Source organism: Vigna unguiculata, chromosome 9 (genome assembly GCF_004118075.2).
Source record: "Vigna unguiculata cultivar IT97K-499-35 chromosome 9, ASM411807v1, whole genome shotgun sequence".
NCBI classification, from domain to species: domain Eukaryota; kingdom Viridiplantae; phylum Streptophyta; class Magnoliopsida; order Fabales; family Fabaceae; genus Vigna; species Vigna unguiculata.
Window position 1 is genome coordinate 38,220,880 of NC_040287.1, and position 22,495 is coordinate 38,243,374.

The window sequence follows — 22,495 nt, forward strand, 5'->3', positions numbered from 1 at the left end:
TACATAAATGTCAAACTCTTTGATATATCTCCTTCGCAAACCTAGCAGATGGCAATCTTACTTTAGGAAGCTAAAAGAATTTATCAGTTTCAGCAGCATGTTAATTAATTGACTTAAGGATGTTTGGTCATAATGTGTTCCTCAGTTGTTCTTTCCTTTCTGGGAAGGTTATATCCATAATGTTATGCCTGCAAAAGCGTATATTGGAATTGGATTCAAAGTGTTTTTGCTTACCATTCTCTTTCCTCGGATATTCATGAATATTCATGAAGAAGAAGGAGCAATAAACATGAGGATTAAAAAGGTATATAAACCACTTTTTTATTACTTCTACAATTTTTTATTTGCCTCGAATGATCAAATGCTAGAGAGACACTGAAATTAACTTAGTCCAAATATTAATGTTACATAGTGATGTTTTGCATGTTGATTTTTATTGAGTTTAGAATTAAAAGTATCTCATCCTTAATCTTTATGCTTTTACTTTAAGGAGATATTATATATTTTTAATTAAAATATAAATATTGATTTTAATGGTTACACAACATTTTTGCTTAAAATTACTATTATTACTACTGCTTTATATTTTATATAATTTTTTAAAGTAAAACTTTAATAAGTCGCCGTAACATATATTTTTAAGTTTAAAAAATGCTTATCTTATTTTTTATAATCTTTTTTAGTTTTTTTATCTCTTTTAAGTTAGATGTTTGTGCTTAAAAATACAAGCATATATAATCACTGCAGGAAAATATTTATATGATAACTAATTTTAGTGAAAAGAAATAATTAATTATAATAATCAATTTAAATACTAATTTACATAACTAAACACGATACATTAATAAATCATAGCAAAAAAATACACCAAACAGAATGTTATAAGAAGATCAGGAGTGAACAATTAGAAAAAGAGGAAAAAAAACAAAAAACAAACAGGAAAGGAAGGAGACTTATGACTAGGTCTTGAGAAGGAGGTGAGACATTCTAATACTATGTTATCTGCCAAACAGAACAAACTGTTTGAATAAAGGAAAGAATTAGAAGAACAATTGCAGAAATTGTTGCAGCAGTTTGCCAAGGTCCTTTACAATAATCACGTCTCAGAGTTGACTTCAATTTAAGCTTTCGACTCTTATACGAAGCATCCAAGTTTTGCCAGAGAGAAACATAGTCAGAACTAAAATCTGATAGAACGATATTTCTACAAAGACGTTTAGTCTTTTCAGCTGCAACATCACTGTCACCTAATAAATTCTCCATAACTCCCTCTTTAACCAGTATATCTACATCCTTCCCTGTGTTTACTAGATATTGCAGAACAAGAGCATACTCCGTAATATAAGACTCCTTGGGATAGTGAAACTGCTCCAAAGCGATCATGTTACGAAACCACTGTTCAGTATTATCAGCCATTTTGAATTTTGGGATTTGAAGAACTCGGTTTGAAAAACTCAAGTTCAGTAAGCACTTACTTTCGAAGCTTGCAAACCTGATTCCTGCTTCTGACAACTTAGTAACACTAGGGATATGTGGCCATTGATCGGCCCTTGTAGTCTTTTCTCTTCCACATAAGTAAAAAGTTCGTAACAGATCCGTGAAGTGATGGCATGTAATATGATTATGAGACAGTTTGGACTTATTGAAATATTGAAAATATTCAAATGTAAGTTGGATAAATGAAGTGGTATCACTATCGTCAATAGACAAAGAGAAGAGATCATTGAGAACGAAAAAAGGAAGTTGGTTCTCAAGCAACAACAAATCAGAAAATATTGCATTTTCAAACCATGGTGTTGAAAGATACGTCTCAGATGTCCTATAGTGGTGAGTTATCCAGAAGAGTTCAAGTATAAAACCTGAATCCACACATATTATCTCCACCAGTTTGTTCGAGCTGAATGGAATTGCATCTGAGTAGCATTTACGAATTTGATCTTCCTTATCTGCGATATATTTGATCCAACTTTCCATACTTGTTTTGGTTTTGACTCGTTCAAGAAATGACTTGCAATACATTACTTTGTGTCTCTCCATGTTCCGAAGACGGTGGCTGCTATGGTGATAAGGGCCGATGGAAACAACCTTTGGGGTGTAAGCCTTTTGGTTGAGCTGACGAATAAGTAAAGGTACTTTGTAGATGGAGCACTTTTTAGTTACGGGTGTGTTTGCCCTCTCCAACATTCCTTTGACATGGATCACAACATCATCCTTGTTCATCATTCTACTAATCAAAACCAGAACCAGAATTAAAATGATGAACTATCACATAATCTCACACTGGGAGATTGTTGCACATCTATCTCTTTTTCCTTGTTCCATCATCTATTTATGAGATGTCAATCACAAACCTAAACTTATGGTGCCTTTTTTTTATGCTTGCATCATTCATTAGGCTATATTTTTTTAGTCAAGTTGTAGAAATATATTCTTTAGTCAAGTTGTAAATTTTTTTTTTTATCAGCAAGTCGTCGCAAGTTCTATAAATGATAAATTCATTCAACAACAAGACATGAGGTACAGATAAGATTGCTCAACCGTTACAATCTGATCATTTTTAAATTTTACTGAAAATTTTAAATTATTGATTTATAAATTTATAAACATAGAGATCATTTAACATATTCTAAAACATAATATAAAAAAAAAATATTAATCACTATGGAAGATAGCACCATTTTTCAAGCATTCACACGTTATCTAACTAGCTGTCTTTTTTTTTTATCAGTCTCATGTTAAGTCGTACATTCACATGGTGATGTATATAAAAATTGCGTAGAATTTCAGCTTTAAATAATATAATTGAAGAATACGTAGTGATGAAAATGGGGCGTTTTTTAATTCATTAATCAATGTGTATATGTTGATTGGCATCAGAAATAGAGCGAAATTTGCTTCTAATGATTTTATAAGGATTAAATATGTTTTTGGTACCAATTTAGTCATTTATTTTAAAAATTGTGTGAACTTAATTCTTTTAACCAAATTTTGTGAAGTTTATCTGACGTTTCAAACATATTTCAGGATACTATTTGAATTGTTTACACTGTTTGACACATCTTAACTTCAATGTTAACTCAAATATTTTCATAAAATGCGTTTAAAATGTCAAATAAACTTAACAAAATTTGGAAAGAATGACTAAATCTACGCATTTCTAAATATGAACGACTAAATCGGTATAAAGTTTCGAAGATTGACTAATTTCAAAATTTACTAAAACTTGAGGGACCAAAAACATATTTAACCCATTTTATAATATTTATATAATTTATTTTTTATCTATGAATTTTGCATGATTGGTGTTTATACAAAGTCATTGTGTGCTACACATGTAATTTTGTTTATTTACCTTTAACTTTCTGGTGTAATTTTAGGATATCTTGACATGCTTAGTTAAGACACATTTAGGTTAAAATCCTATGGTGGTGTTAAAATCCTAACCATAGTTGGTGATTACTCCACACACAAAATAAACTGATTAATTTAATTTCATTTAATTCAGATGATAATTCAGAATTAGTCTTCTTGTTTGTTAGATAAATAAATTATTAAATGTTCTCCAATTAGTCTTCTATTGTTTGTTAGATAAATCAATTATTAGATGTTCTCCAATTAGCGTTCTCGTTTGTTAGATAAATAAATCATTAGATGTTTGTTAAGCGTTGAAATGTCTTTATTTTATTATTTAATATTTTACTAATTTAATAGTTTATTCGTAACAAAACATTAAGAACTTTCGAGATTAGTCAACGGCTAATAAGTAATCATCAATTGGGCATTTTTTTTTAATCTCGTTGTCAAACTAATTAGCACTTTTTTCTTACACAGAGACATGTTTAATGAGATTACAACATCACGGTAAAAATACACACAAAAAGGAACTTTAATTTGATTTGAATCACGAATTTAGGTGAATATCACTTTTCATTTGATGAATTTTACTTATAATTTTATATTTCTCCAGGAAGATTAAAAGTAATATAAATAAAATATTTAAAATTTTATATCAGAAATAATTAACTTTCTTAATGATCCACTTGAAAAAAAGGTGGGGTAGCATACATACTTACCTCACTAATATTACTTTCCAATTATTTAAAAACTAGACATTATAGAAACAAAGAAAATAATAATATACTTTTTATTATTTTCAATGATGGTCAAAACATGGCTAAAAAAATTAGTCTTTAATTATATTTTGAAAATCGGATAAATTTGGAAATGTTTAATTAAGTTTCTAATAAATTTTTGTAGTTTATTAAGTTCTCAAAATTTTAAAATTCTTTAATTGAGTTTATACAATTAAATGTTGATGTTAACTTTGTGATATGACAATAATCTTGCATTGTCATCTTCTTTAAGGTTGTGTTCTTTTTAAAGGAATGATTTGAGGGAGAAAGATTACATGAATTTGGGTGAATAAGAAAGTGAAGTTTGTATTATTTCTTTTAAGGGAGTTGGAGATGATGATAGAGTGGATTTGAAGGTAAAGTTTGTAAATTCATGTGAGATTTGACTGATTAAAAACAAATTTAATAAATTGAAATACAAGATTGTCAAATTGTCCTTGATGGCAAAATTAATATGAAATAATATTTAGGTGAGTTATAAATATTGTAGTAAATTTTTTTTTAATAATAAATTTTTTTTATCAAAATAGAAAAGAATAAAATATATTTGGTACAAAAAAATTAAATATTTTAATTTAAACACTAAAATGAAGAAAAAACATTGGAATCGATTCCAATCACAACAGAATCTATTCTCAAAACATACATTCAACAAGGACCTACTTGCTTTGACAAGTCAATAATATGCATGATTAACGTTACGACAGTTACAATATAGTATGCATTAGCATTTATGAAGGGACCTAAACGATCCTAGAGGTAATTAATATATAAAGTGCCTCAATATACATAAAAGTAAAATGTATTTAATCTTCATATTATAATATAATTATTATATATTTCTTGTTCCTGAGTTGGAGTACATTTAGTAGGTACCCGCTCCCTTATGGTTGGTAAGATTAGACTTGGCGAAGACATCTCAATTTTGAAGACAAAGTATATTTCAAAAAACAACTAAAGAATAATACCGTAACTTAGACAAATCGGTTCCATACAAAAATAAATATTTGTTTCTAAAATATTATATCGTCTCTTTTTTTTTTTTTATTCTATCCTCGTTTCACACCGCATCATACATCATAAATTTATGGTTTACAGTTTTTGTTGTCTGCATACCTGCCAGTGGGGCTTTTTTTTCATAGTCAAGTTGTGCATATTTCACAATTTATTTTTTTATTTTAAAACTACATGTTAGCTTCGTAGTTAAGTCGGGGCATATTTTATGTGAGTTGAATTTTGAAGCGTAATATAATAATTGATAGTGAGAATAGAGTGTCATTTGCTTCTAATAATTTTATAATGATATTTTTATGAATAGTTCAATTGAAAATATTCTATCAATTAGCCTATAAGGTTTTATGGAATCTTAAATTATATTAGATGAAGTGTATTTATAATCTTATCCTCTGTGCTCTTATCCATGCATTCACGTTAATAGTTAAGTCTTATGTATGCACATGAATTCTAGCGTTAAAGAACTTTAACTTTAAATTTAATTGAAGAATATGTATTGGCGAAGATAAAAGTATAATTTATTTGTAATAGTTTTATAATAATGATTTATGATTTATTTGCAATATGCTAGTGTATTAGTGTATTATTTGAACATATTGTGCTGCAAATTGCATTTTTTGTTATTTACCTCTTCATGTTCGTGTAATTTTAGATATCTGCAAGTTTAAAGAGTATAATCAGACTATATATCTTGATGCATATGTTGTCCAGTTTTCTTACACCATTAATGGGAGTTAGACGGTTCCACAATATGGTCTAATTTGTCCTAGTTAATTGGCATATCCTAATGTTGTTTTGTTGAGTTTAATTGGATTTTATGTGACAGTGTCTATTCAAATATTTTGATGTTCAAGTTAGATAAGATTCAATAAAGTTAAATATATTTTTAGTTTTTAAACTTAGATGCAAAATTGAAATTTATTTTTGTTTCAAACTTTGATATAGTTTGATACTCAATCTTTAAAAGTGAATGAATATAATGTGTCAAACAGGATACACAATTCAAACGTCAGCGTAAAACATCATTTGACACAAAAAATATTTACACATTTGGGTTAGGAGGACTATATCTATTCATTTTTAAAGTTTAGAAATCAAATTGTATTAAAATTTGAAATATAGATAAATTCTAATTTCACATCAAAATTTAAGGACTAAAAATATATTTAACCTAATTTACAATGGATAATCCTCTATCATTTGTCAAACTGAAAGTTTGTTATTAGGTCGAAAATTATAGCTAACAACAATTAAGATACAACTCTTTTAATTTAAAAGTGCATTATCCCAAATGTAACAATTTGACTATAACTTTGTCTATTTGATTTTTGTTATGAGATAATTATTATCACCTCCAATAATCTCTTTTTCACAAATTATACTACTAGAAATCAAATTCATAATCTTGATTTTGATATCAATGATTGGATTGATCAATATCATCGGATAAAAAATTATAATCGATAATTAAAATACAACTCTTTTTACTGGTTTTTCATCCATGTGTTATGATTTAACAATGTCTTGGTCAAAATTAACTTCTTTCACGAAATAATTCATATCATTTAAAAATCACAAAATAATTGATATTATTTAAAAATCTTTGGTTTGCTAAGTATAAAGTTATTGATAGTGAATGTAATAATGATATGAAACAAATAGTTCGTTCTTGGTTGAATTTAACAAATATATAATAATTGAAGAAAATATATACTTTTAAAAAAGAAAGTAAAAGCTAGATGATATGTGTAGTGATGAGGTGGTATTAGTTTTAACCTTATGTAGCATTTAATGTGCCCTCTCTAATAAGGTAGTGTGATTTGTTCTGTGATCTCAAGGCTCAATATTCCCCCAAAAGCTTAAATTGAACACCTGTTGAAAAAAAAATGGGATCATAACATACATATAATTGAGAAAAAATATTCAAATATATTAATAAAAATTGAAAAGAAATAAAAAAAAAAGAATAAACTTTTCAATAATCTTAGATTACCTTTCTAAACAACTCTCACAAAACTCTTTTGTTTTTAATGTTCTAGAGGTTCATATGTTGCTAGAAAGACATGGTTAATAAATAGTTTAAACCACACACAAACATAACTATTTTCCTAACTTCAACTGTATGAAATTGTGAATATGTAGTGAAACCACAAAACAACAACCCTCTAGCTGAGAAAGAATTAGCATCATTAAATCATAGTTTGCACCACAGTCTAGCACAAGAGCACTGAACTTCATGCATATGCATCATCCCCATCGTGATGAAGAAATCAGCAAAAGACTAAATCAATCTGATACAACATCTAGATAAGAAAACCATCCAAACATTTCCAGAGAAAAGGAACGCAATGACTCAGCATTTAACAATGATCGAAATTGAGAAGTCTTGTCGTGGAGGAGGCATATTCTATTGCTGCTACACTGTTTGCAAGATAGAACAAACTGCTTCAACCAAAGAGAGAACAAGGAGAACAATTCCAGCAACGGAAACAGCGGTTTGCCAAGGAGTGTTACAATAATCCCGCCTCAGAGTGGACTTCAATTGATTCAAAGGGTTTCTAGAAAAAGCATTCAAGTCATTGCAGAGAAGAAAGTACTGAGCATTGAGATTTATATGAGTGATGTTTTTCCAAAGACCATTAAACATGTTAGCCACAGAATCACTCTCCCCTAGCCAGTTCACCAGCACTCTCTTTCGAACAAGTAAGTCCACATCTCTGCTGGTGTTCACAAGAAAGTCCAATATAGCAACATAATCTGTAATATAGGATTGTTCAGGATAATGACACTGCTCCAAAGCCACCATGTTGCGAAACAAACGTTCAGTCCAATCTTCCACTTTCAACTGTGGGATTTGAAGAACCCGCCCAGAAAATCTCAAGTCTAGTAAGCAGTCACTTTGGGTGTCCACCTTAAACTTCACACCTGCCTCTGATAACTCAGTAGCACTTGGAAGATGCATTATCGATTCATCAGTCTCAATCCGGTGTTGCAAAGGGTATTGCAAGTGAAATGTTCTTATGAGATCCGTGAAGTGCATTATGCGAATATTCTGAGATGTCAATTTGGATCTATTGTAATAGATAAAGTAGTCAAAGGTTAACTCAAGAAATGAAGGGATTTTTCTGTTAGTAGCAGCAGCAGGTGCAGAGGCGAAGGAGAGATTGAAGAGGTTTTCAAGAACAAAAAAGGGAAGTTGGTTTTCAAGCAGCAACAGATCTAATCTTATATTAGTAGCTAACCAAGGTTTCATGAGAAAGGCGTTGTTCTTCCCCAACCATTCATCATAAAAGATACACCAAAACAGTTCAAATATAAAACCACAATCCACAAAGATGATCCTCACCAGTTCCTCCTTGGTGAAGTGAAGGGTTTCGGAATAACAACTGCGAAATTCGTGCTCCACCCTTTCTATGTAGTGGATCCAGCTCTCCAAACTTATTTGGTATCGTTCAAGAAAAGCCTTGCAGTAAATGAGTTTGTGTCTTTCCATGTTCTGGAGGTGAGGGCTATTGTGGTGAAAAGGGCCTATAGAAACAACCTTTGGGGTGTAGGCTTCTTCGTTGAGTTTGCGGATATCAAAGGGCACTTTGTAGATGCAACACTTCTCGGTTACGGGAGCCTCTGCTTCCTCCAGCATCGCCCTAATTCCGTTCACAACACCATTCTCAGCCATCGTTCTTTTCCAGTAACGTTAAGCGCAAAACAAATCCAGATAGCAAAATCTAGAAACTATGGCTATTAATTTTAGATCGGAGGGCGAACTATAACAGCTATTACCCAGTTCCTTTGTCTTTCGATCGAATTTCCAAGTCCCCGCATCGAAGTTTCATGCTTTCTGCTTTTCTGCAGGGGAAACATCGTCTGGAACCGATTTCAGTCTTTACGAGAATGGCTTAGAAAAATCTTTACAAACAAAAGTACTATTTTAATATACAGTGTTACTAGTGAGCGAATCTGAAGCGTTGATGAAAATCGGACGGGTGAGTGTGGGGGCAATGTACGTTGGTTTGAAACATAGGATAACGACACACTTGTCGAATAGTGATGTAATAAAGTCTCACACCGAGCATTTTCACTGGGTGGGAGTAGAAAATCCACAGAATAAGTAAACAGAAGCTTCCTCGCAGAATCCATAGATTTTCTTTGATGGAACGAAGGAGACGGTAAGTATGTATAAGAATGAAAATTTTGGTTTAAGATTTTACCTTCTTTTTCAGAAGGGCTTCAGACTCAAAGATATGAAGAATGAGAATGAAATAGAACTATACTTCTTTGTCAGAATTAATATACAAGAACATAATAAAAATTAGGTGGCACTGATATATCCTTCCATGTGCATAAAAAAAATATTAAAATATATAAATCATATTTAAATATTTTTTGGTGTCGATGTCTCATATGATTAGACCCGGATCTCATTAATCTCTAATAAAACTTCCTTTGTAAAACATAATTTAAATATGAATTTAAGTCTCACATTGATTAGAAACGAGAAAATAATAGAATGAGAAAGATGCATGTCGCGGAGAATATTCAGTACCATTTGTTATGATATTTGCACACATACACACACAAAAGCAATCCATGTGCCTGTGAAAATATCAGCACCCTGTATGTTTCTTTATTCTTTTTCTTTTCAGTTATTAAATCAAATTCATTATATTTAAGGCAATTATTGTCTCTTGTTTTTGTTTGTTCAGCTACTTTTCATTTTTATAATTCTATTTGTGATTCCCTTTGCTTCAACCCTGTGCTGGAATATCACTTTTGGCGTTGGTTTCTATTGACAAGTATTTCGAGATGGCCCTCGAGTGTGGGACATAACTTTGTTCGAAACTTGGATTTAAATTACTGACTGTATTTGTTTTTCACTAGAACAATCTGATATTTCTCGGTAAACTTTTAAATACCATAAAACTTCAGTATGCCCTAACCCGTGATCTTCATCAAATAAAAAACAAAAACATTTGTTTTACTGTGTTAGATTATATGAATAAATTTCATGTACCAATACGTTTTCCATGGGAACAAAGGGTGGCTTCAAAAATACCAAATTGTAATTCGTTCCTTTTATGTCCTTCCTACATCAGTTATTTTTGTTGTTCACGTTCACACCTCTGGTTTGCAAACATATATCACTTTTCATAAACAAACAGAAAGACATGAAATGGAATTACCAAAATGCTGATATTTGTCGTTGTTAATTCTGGGTGTGCCAAAGTTGGCTGCAAGGAATTGAAATTTCTGGTATCACCAGATCAGACCAATTTTTGGAAGAACTCTATGTTTTTTTCAAAAACCACAACTACAATTCTCGAAGACATTTATTCCTATACCCACTCGTACAGCAAACTATTCACAGAAAAGACACTAAAAATGACATCATTAGTTATTTATTCTAATATAACAAACACTTGAATCAGTTGATTGATGATATCTATATTTATGAATAAGTTGCTAAGCCTCTTTCCTAAAGAAGGATCAACAAGCTCAAATGAATTAAAAGGATTATAGCAAAATGAGTAATGATTCTGGAAAAACTAAACTAAATGTTCCAAAATGAATGTGGGTGGAAAGCGTACAATTTTAACTTGCCAACATGAGAATCGCCTATTTCAGCTTAGACTTAGATGAGTTCTGAAGCGGTTTAGCAGAAGACCTGACAGGGGCTGACCTAACAACCTTTTTCACATCATACTTGACGGATGAGAAAGCACACAACAAAGCAATCACCATTGTTGGGTAGACGTACACAGCTTTTGAAGGGTCAGAATTTACTGGTTTTCCTAAAATCCCTTCTTTTACCAGACCCCAAATTATAAGAAGGTTCCCAAACACGCTCATTCTCCCGGGTTTCAGAACACCCACAAGTGCTCCTGCCACTGTGAAGTAGCTTCCCGCAAGAACCTGGAAAACAATTGATATATATTTAGAAGAAAGTATCAGCAGAAGCATAGAAACAGAAACCAAATGGAAAATGGAATTGTGAGATACAAATCAAATAAATTAAAAATCCACACAGCAGATGAAGGTATATCAAATTGCAAATAGTTAAGAGTGACAGGGATTTAGTACGGAGCACATTTAATGTGACTTTTAGGACCTAGAAGTATCAAAACAAACATACAAACAGAAACCCGATGAAAAATGGAACCATCGGGTTTCTTACAGCGAAATCAATAGATAAATCCACAAGGCAGATGAAGAAATAACAATTTGCAAATAGACAGGAATAGGAAGAACAACGACGGCACCCATTTTGCATGACTTTTACAATAATGCCTCTTTAATTTATCAACAAAGTATTCTCTTTGGCCAGAGTTTTTTCATTTCCTTGGATGGCAACTAAAATCTGAAATCCAATAATCAACTTTTATTTAGTGTTCAACTTAGTAAAGACATCAGTATCACCAACTGACAAGAACAAACAACTCTAGACAATGGAAAGTAGGTTTAATTTAACTTTTATGCCAAAAAAAATACCTCAACAACCAAAAGACAAAAGGTGTAGGGTGATTAAGGGTATGTTTGGATTGCAGAAAAATTAAGTTTGGTTGAATGAAATAGAAAATATCATCCAACGCAAAAGTTTTATGATTTTGTTTGAAAGCAACCCATGTTTGGAGCTCAATGAAACAGAATAAAGATTTGTCAAACATCATTTGTGACTTTTGTGACTTTCGATGCAAAGCAAACTTGAGTTTGAGCTACCAAACTTTAAACCAAACACACTAAATTGTCTAACCTCCAAGCGCTGAAGATCAGTTACTGCAGAAGCTTCCTTCACATTGGTCAAATTATATAAGTCCAGCAAACTATCCCAACTTGGAATGGTCATGTTGTGGATGAGGCCGTTCACTGCAGCCCCTGGGTACAGAAGGCCCTTCACCACAACAGCAGGAAAGATTTCACTTGCAATTAACTGCGACGATGTGACATGCAAAGGGTTTGTGCACATGCCAGATCTGCAACTCACCCTGCAAAAGGATAATTTTCAAACAAGCTCAGTGGACTAGTTTTTCTTTAATAACTTCAAGAACAACAAAAGAAGAAAACTTGAAATTAGCTTCTTAATAGATTAAAATTAGTTCATGTATTTGTAGAAACTTCTTCATATAGTCACTGAATTTTAATTTTTAGCTTGTCCACAATCGAATTTTAGCTTCTCCTACCTGATTCAATTATCCACATATTTATCAGTGTAAAGTTACTCTATCAACCAATTAGAGAGTACATCTTAATTAAGTAATTTAACTGTCATATAACAACACAAACAACAAGGTTATAATAGATCACAGAATAAACCAAGTAAAATTGGTAGCAAGTGTGAAGATGATCAAAGTCAACCATCAAACGATTAATAATTTAAGAGTTGATATTAACATTTGTAAGCACAAAGGTGGTTTAACATAAATGAAAAACTGATCAAATATCGATTTCTGTCTAATCGAACACAAACTTTTTCTTTTTCTTTTTCTTCCCTTATTTCCCCCTTTTAATTTTTATTTTTTGGAAGAGTTGGATGATGATGATATTGAAAGTAAAGACAAAAATTGGGAAGGAGTGAAGGAGGGTAGTACCTGAAAAGAGGGATCTGAAAGATGATGAGAAGGAACAAGATGCGAGCTGCTATTGATGAAACTTTGTCGGTCCATTTCGACGATTTTGAGGAAGTTGCCATGGAGAGGGAGGATCTCAAGCTTCTCGACTCAGTCCAACCTCTTCCCCGTGACAGCTATTAGCGACAGGGTATCCCTCTCTATGTGTTCTACTTCATACCTTTCTTCTTTTTTTCTCCTTTCTGCAAAAATTAAATTATCAATTCAATTTTTAAATCATTCGAATTTACGAACATTTTTTTTGTTCCCAAAAGTGTCTGTTATAAAACTAACATTTTTTGTTAGTAAATTAGCTCCTTTAGTTTTTTTTTTTTTTTTTTGGGTTAGTTGGTTTAGAATATTGTTTGAATCTCATATATATATATATATATATATATATATATATATATATATATATATATATATTCAGCATTTTAATCTTTTCTTTTGAATAATACTAGCAATCATTTTATGCACTAATAAAAATTGAAAGTTATGTGATCAGTTATTAAAATAGAATTACCAATATTACTCGTGAGCACCACAAACAATGATATATTAATACAACTCAACTGCTATGCACTGACTTAGATAAAAAGACATAGGCTAAAGTCATTAATATGAGAAGACTTATATCAAAAAGTAGGAGTCATTTATGCATTCAATTGTATTTAATAATACCATAAAATAAATAAGGACTGTAAGATTCTGAAAGTTAGTAAATTTTATATCTATTTTACATTCATAATTTTATTTTTTTTATAAATATAAGTTTTTTTTTATGATTATACTTAAAAGGGAAGTGATTAGTGAGATATAAAAAAGATAATTTTTCAACAAATAATTATACGAAAAAATTTATTTTGACATATTCATTTCATCCTTATATCATGGTTATGTTTCGTTTAAAGTACTAATATATATATATATATATATATATATATATATATATATATATATATATATATATATATAATTCTCTAAATTTTATTTTATAATTTTTATAATCTACCTGTAAAGTTTTGTTTGGTTTTCAATCACATTTTGGATATGACAAAAGAAATCACGACTCCCCCAAATCTTTTCTCATTTTATTTTATTTTATATATTTTAAAATTATATTTATATTTATATATTATTCACAACTTAATTTAGATAATTTGGATATTATTTTAACTACTTTAATTCACTTCATATTAAGTAATTTTTATATTTAATGATATTTCCTTTTGGTTATTTTATTATAGGATTTATTTTATATTAGGTAATTTTTTACATTTAGTGATAGTTTTTTATAATTTTTTATGATATGATAGTGAAAGATAGTCATATTTTTTGGATTTTACTATTATGTTTATGTTTTTAATAGATGAAATGAAGATTTTTTGTTTATTAAAAAAATAATTTATGTACAAAAAGTTTAATTCGACATCCTGAATTTCTTGTCCAAGTTCTACAACTATTCTAAAGATATTTTCATTCTTAACACAACATTTGTTGCACATTTTTTTTTTCTTTGTGTGAGATTATGTTTAAATATATATTCTCAATTTAATTAAATCAAATAGATTTTAGGTATATTTAACTGATCATACTCATTTTTATTTTTCTTATTTATAATGTTTTGAAGTCATGTTAAATATCATTAAGTACTATGACATCTCAAAACAAACTAATCATTTGTTATCATATGAAAAATATTATTAAAAAGGAAAAAATAACGACAAAAAACTTGAAGACCAAACCAATTTCATGTACAAAAAATACATCACAAATTTTCTTCAAAAGAAGATAAACAATTCTAAATATAGAAAGTTTACACCTATTATATAAAAAAAAATTCAAAAGCAATTTTACATGACATAATATTATACTATTTATAATGAATTTTATTTTTTAATCCCATAGAAACCAATTTATTCATATAACAAATTTTCTCCCTAAAATCTGAGAACACTAAAATATCATTCTTTTACATATCTTGAGAGATAATTTCTCCATCTCATTCTAAGAGAAAAAGGAATAATACAAGGATAAAAAAAAAGTCTTATATACACTTTGGAATCACATTTCAAAGCAAACATGTCTAAAGCGAGTCTCCTCATAATGTTCAATAGAAGAATAACTTCTATAATTTTATCATTTAAAAAATTTTGCACCTAAAAAACAAAGAAACTACCGATATATTTATCTAAATTAGAAGTGATAAAACGGGTCTGCATTGTCTGTTTTAATCCAACTTGCCATTGACCCATAAAAAGCAAATCAGCCCAAGTCGGTCCACCATAACAAAACAAACCAAAGTGTTGGTATCGCGCAGCGGAATGTTTGGGCGTGTGGACAAAAACCAAGAGGAGGGTGAATTGGGTTCTTAATAAAAATTGTGCTTTTAATATTTTCCCTTTTTGTATCAAAGATCAATTAAAAATATTTCCTTTATTTTAATAAACACAATAAAATAAAGAGAGTAGAGAAGAGAAAATTACACAAAGTATTTATACTAGTTCGGATCAAAAGACCCTACGTCCAGTTGTTAATCTTTCAAAAACGAGATTAACTAAATCACTAAAATAAACCAAACTTACAATCAATGATAAGAAAGATTAGGGTTTAGAAAACACCTCTCTTGAATCACACAAGAGATGAAGACACCTCCCTTGAAATCCACAAGGGATGAAAACACCTTCCTTGAATCACACAAGGAATGAACATCTCCTTTGAATCCCACAAAGGATGATCGGCTTCTCCTAGCAACAGCAGCAGCACTCAATCACTCAAGATCCCACTTGATGAAAGTTATCGCTCTACCCACACTAGGTTTTTCAAAGCCTTTCCACAGAGAGTTCTCAAGTACTCAGACTTCTCTAACTTCTGTATTTGATAATGAAAGCCTACCACTCTATTTATAGAAGCCTATTTAGAAATTAGGTTAAGAATATGAAAAGTTAAGTCGCAACTGCCATAAATAATCGATTATCATAAGTGATAATCGATTATCACAGAAACTTTTATGAAAATATTTTTCTTGCTGTGATAATCTATTATCAGTCAGGATAATCGATTATTCCAGAGGCTTTTCTCAAAAATCAGTTTTAATTGAGATAATCGATTATCACTAAGAATAATCGATTATTCCAGTGAGTTTTGCAAATATATAAAATTCTCTTAGTGCTCTACTACATGGGTTTTGCCTTTTGACTCTTGACATACTGATCTAACTATTTCAAATAACATACACATATTATAAAACCTAAATAACTAAACCCATAAGTCTTTCAATGTATCTCTTGAATCGAAGCATTCTTTTAAGTCTTCAACATTTTTCCATGCATCATCATCAAGTCTTCCATACTTCTTCATAAGTCATCATCATCATCAAAACTCCTTATTGGAGGAAGATGTTCATCTTCTTCTTTTTGTCAACACAAAGTGTGTAACTTGTTTTGTCAAAAAATGTTATTTGTTTTTAATTGACAGACTAGTTATCACGTTAAAGTTTTTTATTTGTTTTTAATTTTTAAATTATATATATATATATATATATATATATATATATATATATATATATATATATCAAAAACATATTTATCATATAAATATTTTTTAAATTTTTTATTGATTTTTTAATATTTTTAATTTAATAAAGTAAAATAATGATTATATTTATATATTAAATTACTTTATAATTAATAATTCAAATTTAATTTGTAGATATTAATAATTTAAGTTGTAATTATTGTACATACACACCTTTAAGAAAATATAATATAAAAAAGTTATTTTTTTAAATTACATTTTTTACTTTTATTTAGAAAAGAAGGTTTAACTAGTCAACTCGCTCCTCCTTTAGCCTCCAATTTAGCAAAATAGGTTCATCAAGCCAAAATAGGTTATCAGATTGAAAATATTAACTCAACCCATTCGTCTTTATAGGCCGATGGATGAGTCCACGGGTTGTGACCAACTTTCTTGTTCCTATTTTATATTATTTCTAAAAAAAAAATCAACATAAGCAATCTTTCTAAAGTTACATTACTAGTATTCATCTTAATCCAACCAATATTCATAAACTTGTCGAAAGATTTGTATATGAGAATAAATTTTCTCCGATCTACTTTATTCAATCAGATATATACAATATTCATTTTTGAATTTCTCATATATATATATATACTTATATAATATGAAATATGGACTATGTAAAGTTTAGTTTTTTTGAGTGAGGTTAATATCTAATGTTATGGCAAAAATATTTTTACAGCACCATTGATGAGGAGGACTTACATTGTTATCTTTTATTTTATTTTTTTTAAGAAATTGATAGATCGAACCCCGGTTGCAATTCAATCATTAACTTGCACAATTAACATCTTTTGGTTCTTATTTCTACATTTTTTATTTTGGTCTCTAGACGATATTTCTTAGTATTTTCGGTTTTTATATTTATTTTATTGTCCGCAATGGTATACTCCTTTTTTATCAACAGTTAACGTTAACTAATGATTTAAACAAGTTGAATCCAATGACTTATGATTTTAGTATGAGGTCACAACTACGCTTAATTTTTTTAGTAAATTATACTTTTAATCTCTTGTTTATTCAAACTAGTTAATAATGTCTAATTCATTGATACTATAAAAAAAAATGCTCATTTTACATTAACTATTTCAGAATTTTTACATTGATGATCATAAGAAAATAGCCATAAAAATTCGTTTTTACATTGGCTTTTTACTAATTTAAAATGTGACTTTTCAAAAAAATATTACAATAAACAATTTCAAATATCACTATTTAAATCAATTATTTAAAAAAAAGTGGCCTTTTTAAACAAATTCTTAAAATAACCAATTCAAGATTTTTTTTCCCTGCAGAATTTAAGAAAAGTAACAAAGAAATGGTAAATGTTTGCGATAAAAGAATAAGACACTTTTAGTGGTTGGTGTTTTCTTACACTGAATTTCAGCCATGCAATTCCACTGTCATGCAATGTCGTTTCTATAGAACTGGTTGAGGCGAACACTTGAAATCCTTGATTGGTAACTTTCTTCTCATCAGGATGTTAAGCCAGCTAACCCTTAAATCATCATTACTCGAGAGAGAACAAAAAAGAAGCAGATTTATTCACTCACAAGTAGCACCAGAACCAATAAATGGCACACAAGCACAGAAGAAAAGGAAAAACTGTACTAAAGGAAAACGAAAGCTTTATCACTATACATGACGTCAATGAATAACCAGAGCAAAAATACAATAACACTGAAGTAGGCAATTAAATTTCAACAAAAAGTGATTAATTAAGAAGGGACGTTGTCAAAGTATCAAAATAGGACAGTCTAAGGAGGCTTTGGTGTCTGCATACTTTAATATAGTGTTTTTTGAAAGTTAAACTAAAAAACCTGTCTTTCAAAGTCCCTAACCCACACTTACTGCTGCAATAGTTGTCTGATAAAAAAACAGACAATAAGCAATTTGATTTATGACAGAGAGAAGAACATCGATAACAAAATATCGCTCAAGAAGATGAATTATAATCCTAACCTGCAACCAAGCTATAAACCACCTTGTTTCAAAGATTAAACAAAAAAAAAAGGTACATGTCGAATGAAATTCACATAAAGAATCATCTGAATTTGTGAATGCTTACCGAAACACATGTAACAAATAAACACCTCCTTCAGCAAAACGACAAAATCCTTAACACCAAAGCCTCAACAAAGTCGCTTTGGCTGAGTGATTAAGGCGTGTGCCTGCAAAGTACATGGGGTTTCCCCGTGAGAGTTTGAATCTCTCAGGCGACGTCATTTTTAATATTGCTCCTGTCATAAAGAGAAGATTTCTTCTCAGCAGAATTTAAGAAAAGTAACAAATGAATGATGAATGTTTGCGTTAAAGAATAAGACACTTACAGTGGATGGTGTTTTCGTAGACTGAATTTCAGCCATGCAATTTCACTGTTATGCAATGTCTTTCTTTATAGAACTGTTTGAAGTGAACACTTGACGATCCTTGATCGGTAATTTTTCTTCTCGTCAGGATGTTAAGCCAACTAACCCTTAAATCATCATATGACATATATTTCTGGAACTGCACGTACAAATACAACACCTCAGCTAAATTATTAACTGTAAAATCTTATAATCTGCTTTGAAAGATAGAAATAGACCTATCTCATAGTAGAAGATCAACATGGTTTATTTCTTATAGTTAAGGCGGGAGTGTCATCCCCATCACAAGATGCTCCACTTGAAGATAAGTATACATATCTAGCCAGACCGAAAGTCCACTAAAAATGTTGCAAAGGTGAAACACTGAACTCATTACTCAAGAGAAGAAAAAAAGAAGAAACAGATTTATTCATCGACAAGTAGCACCAGAACCAATAAATGGCACACAAACACAGAAGAAAAAGAAAAACTGTACAAAAGGAAAAAGAAAGTTTTATCACTATAAATGAAGTCAGGAAAGAGTAATTGATAGTAGGAATTAATGAATTACTGTAAAAAGGAAAATTTGAAATAGATTTAATGTTAACGAGAGCAAATTTGTTTTATTCATTGAAGGGTTACAATCATTCACAGTAAAATCATCACTGTTATACTTTATATTTTGAGTGATTTAATGTTTGATGAAACTTACAAAATCTAGATGAAAAACAGTAGTAATTATTTTTCCAAATTTTCAAAACTCTTTAAAAATCTCACTTCTAGTAATGAAAAAGAACGGATAATATCAAGTATAACAAGCAACGTATGTAAATAGGATACAATAACACTGTAGGCAATTAAATTTCAACAAGAAGTGAGATGCAAAGTAGGAAACACCTCAAAGTATCAAATAGGACAGTCAAAGGGGTTTTGATGTCTGTAGTATGTTTGGAAGTTAAACTAAAAACCTGTCTTTCAAAGCCCCTAACCCACACTTCCTACAATAGTAATCTGATAAAAGAAACAAAAAGACAACAAAGAATTTGATTTATGACCAAGAGAAGAAGATTGATAACAAAAAATATCGCCCAAGAAGATGAATTATAATCCTAACCTGCAACCAAACTATAAACAACCTTGTTTCAAAGATTAAACAAAAAAAAGGTGTATCCATAAAGTCGAAACAAATTCACATAAAGACTCATTCGAGTTTGTGAATGCTCACCAAAACACATATAACAAATAAACACCTCCTTCAACAAAACCACAAAATCATTGACACCAAAGTCCCAACAAAGTCGCTTTGGCCGAGTGGTTAAGGCGTGTGCCTGCTAAGTACATGGGGTTTCCCCGCGAGAGTTCGAATCTCTCAGGCGACGTCATTTTCTAATATCTTTATGTTTTTTTTTTCTGACAAAAAAAAAGAAGACAAAACATTAACAGTTAATTCTCTTAAAATGCATGAAATTCAAATAGCCGCCACGATTGCAAGTGTTTTCCTCACTGCCTGCAATTCTCGAAAATCTGTCACCAGCGAGAAATCCACAACAATTATCCTACCTGCAAACCAATAACAACTCATTACATAATTAAGGAATCAAAATCAAGTGCAGAAAAGCATACGCATTGAATGAGAAAATTGCAGAGAAGCGAAAGAAAAGGAGATGAGTAACCGGCAAAAAACCTTCCAGTGATCCTAACAACATTAGCAGCATGCTAATCCCCCATGAACTGAATTTACACATTCTCCACCTGCAAACGACGCCTCCAAAGTCCCAACAAAGTCGCTTTGGCCGAGTGGTTAAGGCGTGTGCCTGCTAAGTACATGGGGTTTCCCCGCGAGAGTTCGAATCTCTCAGGCGACGTCAATTTTTAGTATTGTTATGCTTTTTCTTTTTTTAACGTTATCAGCTAATTCTCTTAAAATGCATGGTTCTCCACCTGAAAACGACGTCTTCAATTTTAATAAAAATTCTAATAAACGAAAGGGGGTGAACTTAGGGCTAGGGAACATACCATGTGATATAGCTATTAAGAGGCGATAATTGAAGCTTTAACGACGACGATGAAAATACGTCCGAACAGAGGGAAAGACGGGAAGGCTCTCAACAGCGACAGGGCGCGATGGTGGAAGTTAGGATCAGAGGCACAACGGAGGTAATAAAGAAAGCGCGGAAAGGGTTTGGGATAAATCTTTACTAATTTCTCGAGGGAAATTCAAAAATTGAAATTAATTTATAAAAAGATTGAATCTTAATTCAAAAAATAAAAACTCGCCGTTGCCGGGGATCGAACCCGGGTCACCCGCGTGACAGGCGGGAATACTCACCACTATACTACAACGACCAAGTTGTTGATTTTAATTACGTAGTAGATTTGTTCAATAACTCCCTCGTGAAAATCTTTACAAATTATTTTATATAGAATATAGTTTTATTTTATGAACAAACTCTTTTATTTATTTTTTTTCTATTAAGTACATCTAACTTCTACAAAATTATTTTATACAGAGGTTAATTTCAATTTACAGAAAAACTTAATTTTCTCTCTAAAAACTATATAAAAACATTTGAGATAAAAAAAAAAAGTTAAACAAATTAGAGGTTTAAAGTCATTTTTGCTAAAAGTTTAGAAAACAAATATATTCAGCGTTCAATTGTTTTTAAAACTTCTCAAAGTTTTGGATTGGTTATGTAAAAATTTATATTTCAAAATCATTGAATTCGTTGATTCTTCCTTTATCTGGTATAATTTCTAACTTTTAATCAATACAAATTAAAAAAAAAATTAAATTAAAGTTTGACTTAGTAAATAAAGATTCAGAAAGTTTTCTATTTAAAACTTTTCGATCGAAATCATAGTAAAATCTCATTCTAAACTTAATGATTCATAAATATACATCATCTACGTAAACTGTGGATAGTTGATTTCTATTGTTATTTTATTTAATTTGGTATTTTCTGTGTTTAATTATGTTTTTATTTTCGTAAAATTTTGATTAAATTGTTCTTTTTCATTAACAGTATTTAAATAGTTAATATTTTTTAATATTATATGTTACGTGTTAGTTTCTTAATTTTTTTAAATTCTTTTAATTTTAAAAAAATTGTTCACAAAAATAATGAATATTAGACTAAATTGAACAACAATAAATAATACAATCACAAACTGACACGTAACATTGTTTTATTTTAATTTAGACTCAATTTTTGTTAAAATTAAATACTTTTTTCTCTTTCAAATTAAGACCAAATTTAATTTTTTATAAATATTATATACATATACATTTAAAATTTTATTATTAAATATTTTTTAAATTCAATTATAAATTATTATATTTAAATATAAATTAAATATATTTCTTAGGTACAATTGTTAAATAGAGTTTAATTATTTAAAATATTACTAAAATATATTTTAAAAATATATATTAACATTTATAAAATTGATATTTGAAACTATGTAATATTTTTATTACATTTTAGATATTAAATTAAAATCTAAAATATTTTATATTTAAATGTTAATTTGAAAATATTACTTTATTTTCTAAGATATTTTTAATATTTTTAAATATCAATTTCAAAAATATCATTATTTTAGAATATAAATATTAGAAACAAACATTTAATATTTATATTCTTATAATATTTTAAATAATTTTATTTTATTTAACAATTAAATATAAAAAATTTATTCAATTTATAATTTAATTTCAAAAATAATTAATAAAAATGTTGATTTAAAAAATTATTAGTATAATTTTTTTAAAAGATATAAAATTTGATGTCAATTTTAGACTAACAAAATTGATGTCCTT

General features: G+C 29.5%; 3 protein-coding genes, 1 long non-coding RNA gene and 4 other non-coding genes across 8 annotated transcripts; 3 read left to right on the forward strand and 5 right to left on the reverse strand.

Annotated features, from left to right (window-relative positions):
• Positions 1-852: 852 nt before the first annotated feature.
• Positions 853-2,321, reverse strand: LOC114164278 (UPF0481 protein At3g47200-like). Its single transcript, XM_028048885.1, has one exon. It carries the CDS (start codon positions 2,221-2,223, stop codon positions 994-996), a length of 1,230 nt encoding a protein of 409 aa, XP_027904686.1. The 5' UTR covers positions 2,224-2,321; the 3' UTR covers positions 853-993.
• Positions 2,322-7,125: 4,804 nt separating this feature from the next.
• On the reverse strand, positions 7,126-9,058 carry LOC114164068 (UPF0481 protein At3g47200-like). The gene has a single exon (XM_028048551.1). The coding sequence runs from the start codon at positions 8,821-8,823 to the stop codon at positions 7,564-7,566; it is 1,260 nt and encodes a 419-aa protein (XP_027904352.1). The 5' UTR covers positions 8,824-9,058; the 3' UTR covers positions 7,126-7,563.
• A 1,447-nt stretch (positions 9,059-10,505) lies between these two features.
• Positions 10,506-12,951, reverse strand: LOC114163852. Its single transcript, XM_028048211.1, has 3 exons — positions 12,731-12,951; positions 11,896-12,127; positions 10,506-11,057 (listed from the first exon to the last, which is right to left on the reverse strand). The coding sequence occupies exons 1-3, from the start codon at positions 12,829-12,831 to the stop codon at positions 10,761-10,763; spliced, it is 630 nt and encodes a 209-aa protein (XP_027904012.1). The 5' UTR covers positions 12,832-12,951; the 3' UTR covers positions 10,506-10,760.
• Positions 12,952-17,119: 4,168 nt separating this feature from the next.
• LOC114163853 lies at positions 17,120-20,927 on the reverse strand. Its single transcript, XR_003599432.1, has 6 exons — positions 20,692-20,927; positions 20,360-20,616; positions 19,901-20,235; positions 18,915-19,034; positions 18,658-18,835; positions 17,120-18,567 (listed from the first exon to the last, which is right to left on the reverse strand). It is a non-coding gene; the product is annotated as an uncharacterized LOC114163853 (long non-coding RNA).
• Positions 18,468-18,549, forward strand: TRNAC-GCA. The gene has a single exon. It is a non-coding gene; the product is annotated as a tRNA-Cys (tRNA).
• Positions 19,973-20,054, forward strand: TRNAS-GCU. The gene has a single exon. It is a non-coding gene; the product is annotated as a tRNA-Ser (tRNA).
• TRNAS-GCU lies at positions 20,459-20,540 on the forward strand. Its single transcript has one exon. It is a non-coding gene; the product is annotated as a tRNA-Ser (tRNA).
• Positions 20,928-20,949: 22 nt separating the features above from the next.
• On the reverse strand, positions 20,950-21,021 carry TRNAD-GUC. Its single transcript has one exon. It is a non-coding gene; the product is annotated as a tRNA-Asp (tRNA).
• Between the last annotated feature and the right edge of the window lie 1,474 nt (positions 21,022-22,495).